Raw genomic sequence first — 15,688 nt, forward strand, 5'->3', positions numbered from 1 at the left:
TTTGTTTTTGTTCCTCATTTACAGCATCTGCGGTTCTTTTGGTCTTTATTGAGGGTTTAGAGGGATATGGGCCAACTGCTGGCAGATGGCACTTGATTAATTTAAGATATCTAGTTGGCATGGACAAATTGGACTGAAGGGTCTGTTTCCATGCTTCATATCTTTATGACTCTAAGTGACCATGAAACTGTGCTAATGCAAAGTTGAAGACAATTTGTCGGTAGTTCCAAGAGACATTCATGTCAATTTGATAGAGGAGGCCTTACCTTGGCCAGCACCTAGCCTGTTAATATCTCTCCCCTTTCACCTGCAGACCCTCTTTTTTGCATACAAACTTGCATAACTCGCACTCATTACTCCATGAATGCAACGTGCACATAAGACAAGTTGTTTCATATCCTGTACGGTATTCTTAATGAAATGTCACTTGATATGCGGAATCATTGGCTCTCATGACTGGCAAGCTTGGAAGTGGGAAGGAGATTCAATTGGCTGGGATAGTGGGTCCTTCCTACTTTAATCTTCATTTAGATTGGGGTAGTCAGATTGGCAAAAGCAGCTATGAGGAAGATTTCAGAAAGTGTATTTAGGGTAGCTTCCTAGAACTGTATGTTATAGATCCAACCAGGGATCAAGTTATTTTGGATCTGATAATGTTCATTGAAACAGATTTCATAAATAATGACTGAGTAAAAGATCCCCTAGGAAACAGTGATCATAATTCGGTACAAATTAACATTCAGTCTAAGAGGGAGGAACTTGGGTTGGAAATAACTATGCTAAGCTTAAATAAGGGTAATTGCAAAAGAATGGGGACAGAGCTTGCTGGAGAGAAGTGGGAAAAGAGTTTAGCAGGAAAGACAGTTGATGAACGATGGCAGACATATAAGAAAATAATTCATGGCTCACAGCGAAGATATATTCCAGTGGAGAAAGATCATTCTAGGACGGAGTTAAGCCAACTATGGTTAACCAGGGAAGATAAGGATTGTGTCAAATTGAAAGAAAAAAAGAACATACAATGTGGAAAGATTTATGATAAGCTAGAGGACTGAGAATGTTTTAAAAACCAACAACAGATGAAAAACAAATAACAAACTGGGAGAAAATAAACTTTGACGGTAAACTTGCAAATAATATCAAGATGGACATCAAGAGAATCATTAAACATACAAAAAGGAAGAGAGATGTTAACGTGAATGTGGCCCCTTGAGGAAACAAGGCTCACAAAATAATAATGAGGAACCAGGAAATAGCAAAGGGGTTGAATAAATACTTTGCATCAGTTGAAGACACTCATTGTATTCTAAATTTACTAAATAATCAAGGGGCAAAATAAAGAGAGGAAATGAACACAATAACTGTTAACCAGTACTAGGGAAACTAACGGGGCTAAAGACAAATAAGGCCTCTGGAGCTGATGAGATGTATCCTAGGATGTTAAAGGAAGTAGCCATAGAATTAGGGATGCCCTGGTAGTAATCTTCCAGGAATATTTAGATTCTGGAAAAATCCTAAAGAACTGGAAAACTGGCATTGTAGCACCTTTATTTGGAAAGGGAAGGAGATGAAAAAAACAGGTGACTATAGGCCAGTTGCCAATTATCTGTTATTGGGAAAATATTAGCGTCTATTATAAAGGGTGTAATAGCAGAGCATTTATAAACACAAGACATGATCAAGCAGAGTCAGCATGGTTTCATGAAGTGAAATAATGCCTAACAAAGTTAAACTTCATTGAGGAGATAAAGAGGCAACAGTGAATGTAATATATTTGGATTTTCAGCAGGTGTTTGATAAGGTACCTCACAGCCAAGTTTATGGGTATCACAAAAAACATGCAGAGGGATATAGACAGGTTAAGCTGGTGGACAAAATGCTGGCAGATGGAATATAACATGGGAAAATGTGAGGTAATACAGTTTGGCAGAAAAACTAGAGTTGAATATTATTAATAATGAGGAAAGCCTGCAGAAAGCTACAGAATAGAGGGATTTGAGAGTCCTGTCCATAAATTACAAAAACCCACCATCCAAGTTCAGCTGGTAATAGGCAAGGAAAAGGCAATGCTTTCCTTCTTTTCAAAGGGAATGCAGATTAAAAGTATAAAACAATGCAAGGCTCTAGTCAGACCATGGCTGGAATACCGTGAATAATTTTGGGCCCCTTCATCTAAAGAAAGAGATACTGCCATTGGAAGAAGCCCAGAGAAAACTCATTGGGCTGATACCAGGTATGGAGACACTATGGAGATTGACCATGTTGGGCCTGTACTCATTGAAATTTAGAAAAATGAGACCTTACTGAAACATTTTTTAGGGGAATTGACAGGGTAGATGTGAAAAGGTTGTATCCCCTTGTGGGAGAGTCTAAAACCAGAGGGCATAATCTCAGAATGAGGGGGCACACATTTAAGACTGAGATGAGAAGGAATTTCTTCTCTCAGAGGGTAATGACTCTGTGATACTCTTTCCAGCAGAGAGCCTTTGCGATTAGATTAAAGACTGAGATGGACAGATTTTTAATCTGTAAAGAAATCACGGGTTATGGGAAAAGTAAAGAAAGTGAAATTGATTATCAGAGTAGCCACGATTTCATCGAATGACGGAGCAGACTCAATGGGTTGAATGGCCTACTCCTATGTCTTATGGTCTTCAATGTCTCATCATGCATCACATGGGCATATTGCTGTGCACAGCAGCTAAAACTGCACAGGCAGCTTCTCACCTCTGGGGACAAAGTAATCTGCACAGGTGACAGAAGCACCAGTCTATGGAGCAGGAGAACTACTCCAGTTCAGTTGTGAGCTGTGATTGTCATTGAATAATTTAGGTACGGTTCCTGAACAGATTACTTCATTTTCTTTGTATGCAGATGGGGGATGGAGGGTAAGAGATGGGGCAGGGTCTTTCATTGATCTGAATGCCTGTGATCAAAGGCAAGCTGAGAGCCTTCCCACAGCTAACCCACTCCATCTCTCTCCCCCTGCTAACCCCACCCTGCAAACCCACTCCCATTTTACTTCTCTGTCATCTAGGTCACTCTGCAATCTTGGAATTTGGACTTTGTCCTTCCTGCAGTAACTATGGCCTCTACAGGTGGCGCTACTCAGCACAGGAACTGTTAGTATCTGATTGGCTACAAGCTTAGAGTATGCAAGACCTCCAACCTTAGGGGTTTTGATCACAGGGGAAGGACCAGTAGTTTTGGAAACCTGGTTGGCAAGGATGAGTTGGGCCAAAGGGCCTGTTTCTGTGTTGTATGATTGTATGGCTTTGCCTGCACCCGTTGGGTTTGTGTCCTGCGAGGCTCTCTGGAAATGGGTCTCCATCCGGTAGGTGTGACCTTTGACACCTCCGAAAGATTCCATCCTCTGTGTATATGGAGTTGGTGCCCCATCCACCAGCAGAGCATGTGATACATTTCCTGTTTAATGTAATGCTCTGCATGTTAAATACTTGGCAGAAATGCATGAGGTTGCTGCATATTATATTCAAAGAGTTTGGCCATGGTCTTTGGGGTGGATTGCAGAAGGCTGTTGATAGGCTGATTGTGAGCTACCTGCACAGGCTTCTCAGGGATTTCATACACTAACTGGTATCCTGACAGATGGCACCACCTTGCCATGCCAATCATACTGGGCACTGGCTCAGCACAGCAAAAAAATCTGTGGATTAAAACTGACCTAATGACATCAAATCATTGAGTTTTTGGGAAATAATTGTTTGTATCTCAGTCCCATTTACTTAGAAATTGAAAGAGACAGGCCTGTGCAAGCTGAAGGACCCTATGCCATTAATCTGGCAGACAGAAAGATTGTCTCTGGGGACACTCATGTACATTTATTTGGAGCTGCCACACACAGATTGCAAATTGTCTATTATGGTACCACTGATACAGAAAATGGACACCTCCAACTGACCAGGTATCTGCTTTACAGGCTATACCCAGTGCATACACATAATGCAACATTTTCACGAACCATCCTTTCTTTAACGGCACTCTCTCTGCGATCTGGATCCCTATGGCCTCCAACCAAAGGACAGCATTTCATCACTCTCTGGCCAAGAACACCTAACTCCTCATCCTTGACCTAGAGTTCCTCCTGCTAATGCATGTTCCGTGCAGTCCCCTCTGAGTCATCCCCTTGAATGCTCCTCAGGCAGATATTTCTTGACTACTATTTGGTAGAGACAGAATGAGTGTCAGCATGTGCAATAAAGTGATGTCAGTGCAGGTAGAACAGAGGATTGGTATGTCTTCTGTATCTTCTAATTCATGTTTGGAATTCTGGAGTGCAGTAGGATCTATGTATTCCAATGCAAGAGTCACAAAAAACTTGTTAGCAGGTACAGCGCACAATTGAGGAAAATGATAGATTGCTATCTTTTATTATGAAACCAATGAAAATACAGATTTCATGCTTTAGTTACACAGGGAATTGGTGAGACTACATCTCAAATATTGGACAGGCTGTACAGCCCCAAACGATGAGTGTCTAGAGTTCCGACTGACCTCTATGCTTCTCCTTGGCTGTGTTCCCATGACTCCCTGGACATTTTGCAATGGGTCCACTTCCTGGACTGAAGAACTGAAGCCCCCTGCCCCACCCCACCCCGAGCATGACCATCCCAGCTGGCCATCTGAACATGTCTGCCCTTGAATCACTGTGCAAGAACCCTCCTGGACTTCACTAAGGACTATGCCATGTCCATTGGCTGTAGCCAATGCAGTGTGTTTGGCATGTCTGCAGCCGGCACATAGTGCAGGTATGAGTTTGACGTAGCATATTGCCGTACAGCAACTAACTCCTTTTACTGATGACAGCTGACAAGCCGCCTGGCTTTGTGGCTGTGATAAACAACAAGGCAGCACAGAAGTATGTGATCCTTTAAGGTCTAGTAGAGGGGTGAAAGTGCAAAAGACAAGACAAAATGGGGATGCTGTGAGCATCCAAGCAGGTGCTAAGTGAGCAAGCACCAAGTGCGCAAGCGAGGAGCCCTGAGATAAACCTGGTCCAATACGTGAGCTGGGTACCTGACCCTGTGCACAAAGAGTTCCAGCAGCAGTATTTCAGTAAAAGGTGCCAGTGCACTGTAGCACTGAAATGCAGAACCTACTATAAGTGGGCAGGCGTTGTGCAATAATGATGTGGAAAGGCTGGCATGTGGTGGAGTGTTTGTGGTCACTGTCTATGGAAAATGCCCTGAGATGGTTGGTGCTGGGTGTCAAAAATAGAGCCAGAGGAGCAAGTGGCAAACTAGAGTTGCCAGGTACCCGCTCTGAATTTCATGTAGAGAACTCTAGGTGCCTAGTTTCCATTGAGCAGGTGAGAGAATGGGAGCATGCATGTAAGTGTGATGAGATTAAATAATGATGAGGGTGATAATTAGTGATGATGCCCATTCACAAGCCTCTCGACACTTAATAGAAAGAATCAAGACTCAATGGTTGGGCTTTGCAATTTTTCAGTCTTGATGTTAAGAAAGGACACACTGGGACATCTAAAGCAATTCTCCCTAATTACTCACCATAGTCCAAATTGTTTACGAGCTGAGAAGATTCCACTCTTAAAATCTTTTTGCTTTATAGGATATATAACAAGAAAGGATACTGTCCACAGCAATTATAATAAGCCTTTATGTTGCACACTTACATTAAGGTCATCACACTACAGGAGAGCTATGTTTGCACTTGACCAGGTAAACCAGGCTAACCTCAAATTTAAGAGGATGAGTCAGAGGAAAGATTGGGAGAATTTAATCTTTAGAGTCCTGAATGAAATCTGAGCAGAATTTCATTCACATTTATAATTGTGCAGAAGATAAAGACAAATGACAATTGAAACATGCCACTGAATTAAGCTAATAAAGCCAAATTATCTTTTTTCATTCCTGAGCTCTGTTACACTGTTTTACCATCTGAGACAGCATCAAACTGCACCCTCATCACTTGCTAGTTACATGGCTGTTGGAGATGATGTTCAACTAGTTCATTATTTAATTAAAAGCAGCTTTTTGACACGTTAGATTCTTAGGTAGAGTATCAATACCCCCTATATGATGCAAAATCTATCTGTATTTAAAATATGGCTTTTATTTACATTTATACATGTGTGTGCAGGGAGGCCTCCACTTACAATCAATATCTAAGGTTGGTTCTTCAATTTAGTATTTCCTCTTCCTCCAATTACCTACAACAGATAATGTGGTTAACTTTTGTTTTGAGTCCTTGTGATTCCCACTAGCCAGTAACCAAAACAGGCAATATTTTTTCATGAAAATAAGGTAGAACTTCTGAGTCATTCCCCATGGTGACATGACTCCCTTCTGACAGTGAGAATAGGAAAATTAATGGATGGAAAATCAATCACAGGCAAAATAAATAGCAATTTCCATTTTGAGTCAATGTCAGGGAAGGAGTGAAATATTTTGGCTATTTTCATAAAGTATAAGTGGAAGAGGAGATCCTATTTCCTATGGACATAAAGTTCCTTTTATTTATGTCTGCTTTACCATTACCTGGGAGCAGTATAACCAGTTGAAATACTGGTTGACAATATACAATTAATATTCAATGGATATAGCCCACAGGTGAAAATCTTGCATATGTAAGTATACTTACTCCTGCTATATGAAGTAATACTCCTCCTTGTTGTCTCTCCTTATTGGTAAAAAGATCACTTGGAAATTCACGGATAGCTGTAATGGGAACAACACACATCAAAGGCTGTAAAGTATCCCCAGAAGTGCTCTTCAAGATAATGGGCAGCTTTGCACATACTGCAGCTGCTTACAAAATCAGGACTAAAATATCAAAGGATGCTTTATTCAATAAACAATAGCAGAAAAACAAATATATCAACAAGGAAGTGTCTCTTCAGAATAAGCATCAGTAAATTTGAACAAATAGCCTTCATTGTGAGCATGATTATATACACTCAGTGTGGACTGTGTCTTCACTCATTCAACTGGGTACTTGGACCGTACTCATGTACATAATCTAGACCATAATTGAAATCATTAAAGCTTTAATAGAAGCTACACACTGCTTTTAAAAATGGTGAGGAGGTATGGGGCTGAGTTTATTGCAACCTAGTGTCTGGCCCCGATTAATCACAGGAGAGGCTTTACAAAGATTTCCCTGTGGTAGTAAACTTCCTGCCTTTAAGTTGAAAGTAGGAATGTCTGCATTGGGGATCTTGCCCATTTGTTGCAATTGTCAATTAGGTACATTATTAAGTTAATTGACACCAACTATCCCTGAGCACACTGGAATTTAATCAAGACTTGAAGATTATGTGAGGGTCACAGCTTTCCTGTGGCTGTCCAGCAAATCTGGTTATGCTTGGTTGTGGCCTTCTTGGGTTTGGCGGATATGGCAGAGGGATGGGGGATAATGGGAGGGGCATGGGCATATGGGAGGGGGATGGGGGGGAATGGGGCAATGAAGGTTGGTGCGGCTTTTATCAAAGACACTTTTAATGCCCAATTGGGGGACTTGGTGTCAGGGTGGCTGCTGAAAGTAACACTCTGTCTCATTCCTATGACTCCCATCTCACACATTCACCTGGGTCCCTCACGATCCTAGGCAAATTACTGGCAGCAGTCACCTTCTCATTGGCTGGCAGGACTCAATGCAAGATTTCCTCTCCCAGGTCCTGAGCCCAAGGAAGACCTGACAATGGCCAGTTAATTTCACTGGGCCTCCCCTCAGAAGGCTGTGTATGTATCACGCTGGTTCATCAATTGATGGAGGGAAGCAGCGTCAGCTCCATTTAATTCTGCCTGAAGTTTTTCAGTCTACCATTGCTTCAAATTCATTTGATTTGGCATATTTTTATTCTGCTCGCTATCTTGCCCCCATGTTGGATTTATCCTTCTTGCTGCTGAATCAGGAATTTGTCCACGTCCTGAGTGTTTCAGTCAATACCCGACCGCTAACACAGCATTTTCCACTATGTTACTTCTTCCATTGAATGTGGGCATTGCTAACTAGGACGAAATTGTTGATGATCACTAATTTCTCTAGAGAAGGTGGTGGTGAGTTGCTTTTTTGTATCATTACAGTTTTTGGGGTATAGGTACTCTCAAGTGATGTTAGGAGGGAAGTTCCAGGGTTTTGACCTAGCAACAGTAAAGGAATGGCAGCATAGTTCTAAGACAAGATGGTGTGAAGCTTGGAAGGTGTCCCCATGTATCTACTGCTCTTGTCCTTCAAAGTGGTAAAGATTTGGAAGGCCTTTCTGAAGAAGGGTCTAGGCCCGAGGCATCAGCCTTCCTGCTCCTCTGATGCTGCTTGGTCTGCTGTGTTCATCCAGCTCTACACCTTGTTATCTAAGATTTGGAAGGCGCTGTCAGAGGTCCTTGGGGAGTTTCTGCAGTGCATCTTCTAAATGGAATATGCCATGGTGTGTCAAAACTGGAGGAAGTGAATGTTTAAGCTGACGAATAGGGAGACAATCAACCAGACTGTTTTGTCCTGGACGGTGATAAGCTTCATGAGTTTAGCTTGAACTGCGCCCACCCAGCCAAGCGTAGAAGTGGCCATAGTCTCAGAGTATCACTGGCTGCTCTTTCATTAGAAAGAAACAACTAGCAGGGTGAGTTTAACCAGAGGGGTCACCACGGGCTCAGGGGAGGTTGAGAAGCTGCGATTTTCGTGGTGACCTTACCCTGTACAGGATTTCAACCATGCTTTTGATGTCACTCTGCAAGGCATATCAACCATTCAGACAATTGAGCTTACCAACCTAGAAGTATTCTCCATTTTCCTGACTTCTGTCTTGTAGATTGTGAATTAGCATGGGGACTGGAAGATAAATTCTGCACTTTAGAATTCCCAGCCTACTCTTGCAGCCACAGTATGGCCATGGCCAACCCAGTTCAGTTTCTGGTCAACACAAACTCCCTAAATGCTGGCAGTGCAGGATTCAGTCATTGTAATGTGATTGATAATGGGAGAAGGTTAGATTCTCTCTTTTTGGAAATGTGTGCTGCAAACATTACTTGCCACTTAATTGACAGCGTTCATGTTTGGGTCTAAGTCTTGCTGCACATCTCATTGAATCCTCACAGTGTGGAGACAGGCCCTTTGGCCCAACAAGTCCACACTGACCCTCAGAGCATCCCACCCAGACCCATCCCCCTTTAACACACTTAATCTATACATCCCCTGAACACTACAGGCAATTTAGCATGGCCAATCCACCGAATCTGCACATCTTTGGACTGTGGGAGGAAACCGGAGCACCCAGAGGAAACCCACGCAGACACGGGGAGAATGTGCAAACTCCACACAGACAGTCACCCGAGGATGGAATCGAACTCAGGTCCCTGGTGCTGTGAGACAGCAGTGCTAACCACTGAGCCACCATACCGCCCCTTTTTTAAAAAAAATGCCCATTGAGTCTGTGCTGGTCACAAGCAACCATTATTTAATCACTATTCACTACATAATCACTATTTTCTAATCCCATTTCCCTAGCACTTGGCCCATAGCCTTAGCATCTCAAAAGTGAGATCTGTTTTCATCTCTGGGTGGTTTCCGAACCACCAACCTTCCAGTTAATAGCCAAACGCACTAACCTATTGCACCACAGAAACAGGGTGGTTTTTTCCCTTTTTTTGGACACAGACATGGACTGCTTCAGTATCTAAGAAATTGTGAATGGTACTGAAAACTATTATCATGAGAAAATATCCACAGTTTAGCAGTTGTGATGGAAGGAAAGTCATTGATAAAACAGCTGTGATGCTGGGGGCTAAGGCAATAACTTGACAAATTCCTGCAACTATTTGCTGCGACTGAGATGATTGGCCTCCATCAGCCACTACAATCTTCCTTTGTACTAAGTAGAACTCCAACTAATAAAACGTTTTTCCGAAATTCCAACTGGCTTCAATTTGCCAGGACCCCTTGATGTGAGTTTTGGTTCAATGTGTCCTTGATGTCAAGGGCAGTTGCTCTCGCCTCACTTCTGGAGTTCAGCTCTTTCGTTGGTGGTTGAACGCCAGGCACTGTAATGAGGTTGGGAGCTATAATAATGCCAAAAACTGAGGTGGCTTAGTAGAACCCAAACAAAGTGTTAGTGAACTGTGGCCATAAGGACATAATTCTAACTGTGAAAGTGTTTGAGGTTTTTATTCAGCAGATGATTTTGTTACATTATTAGTCAAGCTCTCTAATTCTCATCTATCTCAGGAAATAGAATGTCTACATCTCAAACCCATTCATCATTGTTGACACAAACCAAATTTTAACGTTTCACATTTACAGTCATTGTTATAGGGTCAGGATCCCATTGTCCACTGTTGCAAATGAAAATCAATGCTAGAGTTCCTACCTGCTCCAGAGTTTGAATCTCTGGCTCAAGCTGTGGTTGGGAGTTCTGGGGCTTATTTTGTGAAATCAATCAATTCCTGACAGTAGGATGCAGCAGAATTCCAGCCCCTGCAGCAGCAATATCATCAGGATGGGGCTGTTATTAGAGCATCACAGTCAATCTGTGTGACTTTATGCACAAGTCGTTATTAATTTATAGTCATTTTCATGTGAAGCAGGAATCGAGGGCAAAGGACATAGTTCAATCCCTAACGTAGTCACGTACCAGTACCTTAATCTATATTTATAATGGCAATTTCTATGCCACAGGAATGCTGTAAGCTGCCTATCAAGTAAAAGCTGTATTGAAATGTTCCCACCAATGATCCTTCAGCACCCCAACTGGATAAAAGGTGTAATTGCAGTGTGAGAAATTTATATTAGCAGTCCTCATTAGAAATTCCTTGTTCATATCTATGATGAGAAAAGGTGACATAAATGTGCAGACACTATAATTTTACTACACTGAAGATATTCAGTAGAACTACATTTACACTGTCACTGATGCAGACAAATGAAATTTTTTTCCACCTAACTTTGCAGAACAGTTCACACTTGATTAGGCTACAAAATAAGGAATCAGGATATACCTGTCTCATAGATTTGACAATTTATAAGCTGTCCTATGTAACTAAGTTTATCTGTTACTATAGAGCAGCTTCAAATGACAAAATTTATAATCAAAATGTTTAAGGACAATCAAAATAAATATAAGGAAAGATTAAAAATGATCAAACAAGTTCTGAGTTGCTAAGCTTCTGGAAATATTAGAAGGAAAACAAATAAGCATTGATTGTCAGTCTAAGTCATGCAGTTAATAGTCTAGAAGTTTGATGAATTTATCTTTGGGAGTTCAGGTAAAATTGTACAGCCTATTTGTAGAAGGCTGGGCAAAATCAAGGAAAGAATGGTTGTTACTGAGTGGGAAACAAATTTGTTTGATAGTCAAATTAACTTCTTAATTTTATACTTTCTTCTTATGTCCTCATGTGAATTTCTCCAATTGTGTCCAAAGGTATATCGAAGTGGTACTGGTAATAACCTGTCGTCATTTATTCCCTCAATTGCTCAAATTTACTATACTGAAGATATTCAATAAAACTACATTTACGTTGTCACTGGTGTAGACAAATGAAAATTTTTTCCACCTAACTTCGCAAAACAGTTCATGCTTAATTAGGCTACAAAATAAGGAAACAGGATATACCTGTCTCATAGCTATGAGAATTTACAAGCTGTCCTATGTCCTAAGCAGATCTAAGAAAGAAAGAACAGCATTGTTAAAGTTAATTTTCAGGAGTCATAGCTCCGTCTTGTGCATGAATTATCCCAGCTGGAGATCAGCAGAATGCTTAGCTAGTCTATTCCAAGCCAATCTGAAAATAGAGTCTGGTTGAAAACATATCAACAAAGTCAGAATGTCCATTCCCAAGTGCACCCATTACATTTTGATAAGCATACAATATTTTGTGCCATTATTTCTTCAATGTTTATTCCATAAAGAATATTGAACTTCCTCCTCATGTGTAGTCTCAGATCAAGCCCCTCAGTCAGTACCAACTGTTGGCAAGTCTAACGTAATATAGTCTGAGTCTAGTTGTTATCATGTGAGAGGGTTGTCATGCTGACTGGTCACCATGGTGATCTCAGGTGACCTAATACAGTTCTTACCTTGCATGAACATTTTCCAGTAGAATCCACTGATTGGGGTGACCGGGGGCAACAACCCTATTTCATTCTCCCCCTCATAACTTAGATATTTTTAACCAACCTGTTCAGAGTATCTGTGTTATGACGCCTCTGGAGCTGGTAAGACTTGAGCCTAGGCCTCTTGGTTCAGCGGTAGGACATTACCACGGTACCACAAGAGCCCTCCTGTCTAAATTTAGGTCTACCCAGGCCAATTGTAAACCCTAACCACGATTCTGATTGTTATCTCCCAATTAATGATGGTCCAAACAGCATCAGCAGCATTCAGGAGGTCTTTTAAAAGAATTTCATTGTAATTGTGAATACCCTCGGAAATCTCAGATTTTTAAAAATTAAGTAGGGACAGTAAATGGTGTATCAATGACATTAAATCAAAAAGCGTGTTTTGTTATTGAAGTCTATATTTACCCCTTTCTCTCCTGCTCCTGTCTTGAAGCCAAGGTTGAGGTTAAAAAATGGGTCAGCATCTTATCCAAATCTCCATTCTTCATGCGTGAGTGAAAGCAAGGAATTTAGCCAAGTTACTCAAACCATGAAGATCTCAAAGTTCAGTTCAATTCTAGCTTCAAATGACATTCACACATTTGAAATTCCTAAAAATCTGGTTGATCACTTGAAAGTCCCACTGCTGTTAACTCAGTCCAGATTAGGGTCAAACCAGAAACCTTCACAGTCTGCTTACAGCTAGGTGCCACTGGGCACTGCATTTAAATATTGAGCTTATGGAAGGTTGTTAAAATATAGATCAAAAATACTTTGAATAATTTCACTTTCATATAGTTATACATACATTTGTACACTACTGATATTCCTTTAGTTTGGAATCATTGCGCTGTTAATTATTTCGCAGAAAAACATTTTATCCAAACACTTCCATGTGTTTGCCAGATAGCCAAAACTATTGATTGGAAAGCAGAAAGTTGTGAATATTGTCCCAAGCCTGTGAAATTGTTGTGGTTCCTTAATTCACACAACAGATGCAGCACATAAATACTACGCCTAAAAGAACAGGTCAGAATCTGTGTATTTTGCATCGAATGACTCATCTCCTAAATCCCTGATGTCTATTCAGCATCTACATGGGACTAATCAGGAGTGTGATATGGAATATTCTCCACTTTCCTAGATGGATTCAACTCCAATAACATACAAGAAGCTCAACATCATTCAGGACAAAGTAGTTCCTATGATTGTCTTGATTATCTCTCAATACAACACCTCAAATATTTACTCCCTGTTCCAGGACTGCATTATGACTGCAGGGTACATCATGACTTAACTAAAAGGCAAGAAATAAAGCATCGGCTGGGGTTTTGGACAATGTTAAAATGAGCATTGCCATTTTGTCAGTCAATACAGACTACTGAAATCAATAAAATGCCACATGCCACATTTGACATAACACAGTGTGGAGCTGGGGGAACACAGCAGGCCAGGCAGCATCAGAGGAGCAGGAAAGCTGCTGTTTCGGGTCGGGACCCTTCTTCAGAAATGGGGGAGGGGGAAGGGGACTCTGAAATAAATACAGAGGGGGGATCGGGCTGGGGAATGTAGGTGGGATGGTGATAGGTGAGTGCAGGTAGCTAGTGGTGGGGATTGGTCAGTGAGGTGGGAGGAGCGAATAGGTGGGAGAGAAGACAGATAGGTCAAGGAGGCAGGAATGAGAGGGAGGGTTGGCCATGGGATGAGGCTGGGGGGTGGGGAGATTTTGAAGCTAGTAAAGTCCACATTGAGACCACTGGGTTGTAGGCTTCCAAGGCGGAATATGAGGTGCTGCTCCTCCAGTTTCCGGGTGACATCGTTGTGACACTGGAGGAGGCCCAGGATGGACATGTCGTCCAGGGAGTGGGAGGGGGAGTTGAATGATTCGTGACTGGAAGATGTTGTTGTTTGTCGCAACAGAGCGCAGGTGCTCGACAACATGGTCTCTGAGCCTCTGCTTGGTCTCACCGATGTACAGAAAGCCACATCGGGAGCAGCGGATGCAATAGACCACATTAGTGGATGTGCAGGTGAACATCTGTTTGATGTGGAAGATTTTTTTGGGGCCTGGAATGGAGGTGAGGGGCGAGGTGTAGGGGCAGGTGTAGCACTTCCTGCGGTTGCAGGGAAAGGTACCGGGGTTGGCAGGGCTAGTGGGGAGTCACACATACAAGGGAATCACAGAGAGAGCGGTCTGTACGAAATGCAGATAGGGGTGGGGAGGGAAATATATCCTTGGTTGTGGGGTCAGATTACAGATGGTGGAAGTGGCAGAGAATGATGCGTTGAATCCGGAGGTTAGCGGGGTGATACGTGAAGACAAGGGGGATTCTGTCTTCGTTTCTATTGCGGGGAGGAGGTGTGAGGGCAGAGGTGCAGGAAATGCAAGAGATGTGGTCGAGGGTGTTTTCAACCACTGAAGTGGGGAAGTTGCGGCCCTTGAAATATGAGGACATCTGGGATGTTCGGGAGTGGAACGCCCCATCTTGGGAGCAAATGTGGCGGAGGCAGAGGAATTGGGAGTAGGGGATCGCATTCTTGCAGGAAGGTGGGTGACAGGAGTGTAGTCTAGGTAGCTGTGGGAGTTGGTGGGCTTGAAATAGATATCAGTTTCGAGGTGGTCACCAGAGATCGAGACAGAGAGGTCCAGGAAGGAGAGAGAGGTATCAGAGATGGTCCAAGTGAATTTAAGGTTGGGGTGGAAGGTGTTAGTGAAGTGGAATGAACTGTTCAAGCTCCCCGTGGGAGCACGAGGCAGCGCCAATACAGTCATTGATGTAGCGGAGGAAGAGGTGCGGGATAGGACCAGTGTAGCTGCAGAAAAGGGACCGTTCCATGTATCCTACGAAGAGTCAGGCATAGCTTGGGCCCATGCGGGTTCCCATGGTCACCCCTTAGTCTGTACTTAGTCATGCCACATTTGGTTTTGCTCCATAGCATTCAGTGAGACTCAATGTAAATCCCCTAGTGCATTCTTTCCCACTTGTGGATGTTTCGCTCCACGTGACATCCCAGGACTCTATTTATGCTCGGTTGATAATGCAAAGTCAACCAAACTTACTTGCTCCAATCTTCTGAAGAACAGCAATCACCATCAGATCGCTGCTCTGCTCCTATTTTCCCTGTTCACCACCGAGTTCCACATTTCTGACTGGGTCTTCTAACCCTATTTCCTTAAATCAAATTCCTTCCTTGCGGCTTGTCTTCTCTCGATAAGCCAGAGCTGTGTGCCCTTTTCATAGCATTAACTGATTAAGAGTTCAGTCAGACCCTGAACAGCCTGGGAACATTCAAGAGCTTCTTTGGTGTGTTAGTGAATGGATGAATGTGCACGAGAGTAGTGTGGGTGAAGTAAATGGATGAGGGGTATGGTGGCACCTCAGTCAGTGGCACCTCAGTATGTACAGTGATGGATGGGTTGGGTGACTGGTAGATGACGTGAGTTTTTGTGTCAGGTTGGGAGAAAGTTGCTAGGTCAGTGGTGAGATAGTAGGAACTGCAGATGCTGGAGAATCCGAGACAACAAGGTGCAGAGCTGGATGAACACAGCAGGCCAAGCAGCATCATAGGAGCAGAAAGGCTGACGTTTCGGGCCTAGACCCTTCATCAGAAA

At 42.5% G+C, this 15,688-nt stretch overlaps 1 protein-coding gene across 1 annotated transcript in view; it reads right to left on the reverse strand.

Annotated features, from left to right (window-relative positions):
• The window catches only part of LOC109933285 (sodium/potassium/calcium exchanger 4-like), a 263,903-nt gene that overhangs the window by 66,567 nt on the left and 181,648 nt on the right, over positions 1–15,688 (reverse strand). The window contains exon 3 of the mRNA XM_048599827.1: positions 6,625–6,701. Coding sequence (XP_048455784.1) covers positions 6,625–6,701 — 77 coding nt within the window. The remainder of the gene's footprint in view (positions 1–6,624; positions 6,702–15,688) is intronic.

This window comes from Rhincodon typus, chromosome 8 (assembly GCF_021869965.1).
Source record: "Rhincodon typus isolate 14 chromosome 8, sRhiTyp1.1, whole genome shotgun sequence".
Classification (NCBI taxonomy): Eukaryota; Metazoa; Chordata; class Chondrichthyes; order Orectolobiformes; family Rhincodontidae; genus Rhincodon; species Rhincodon typus.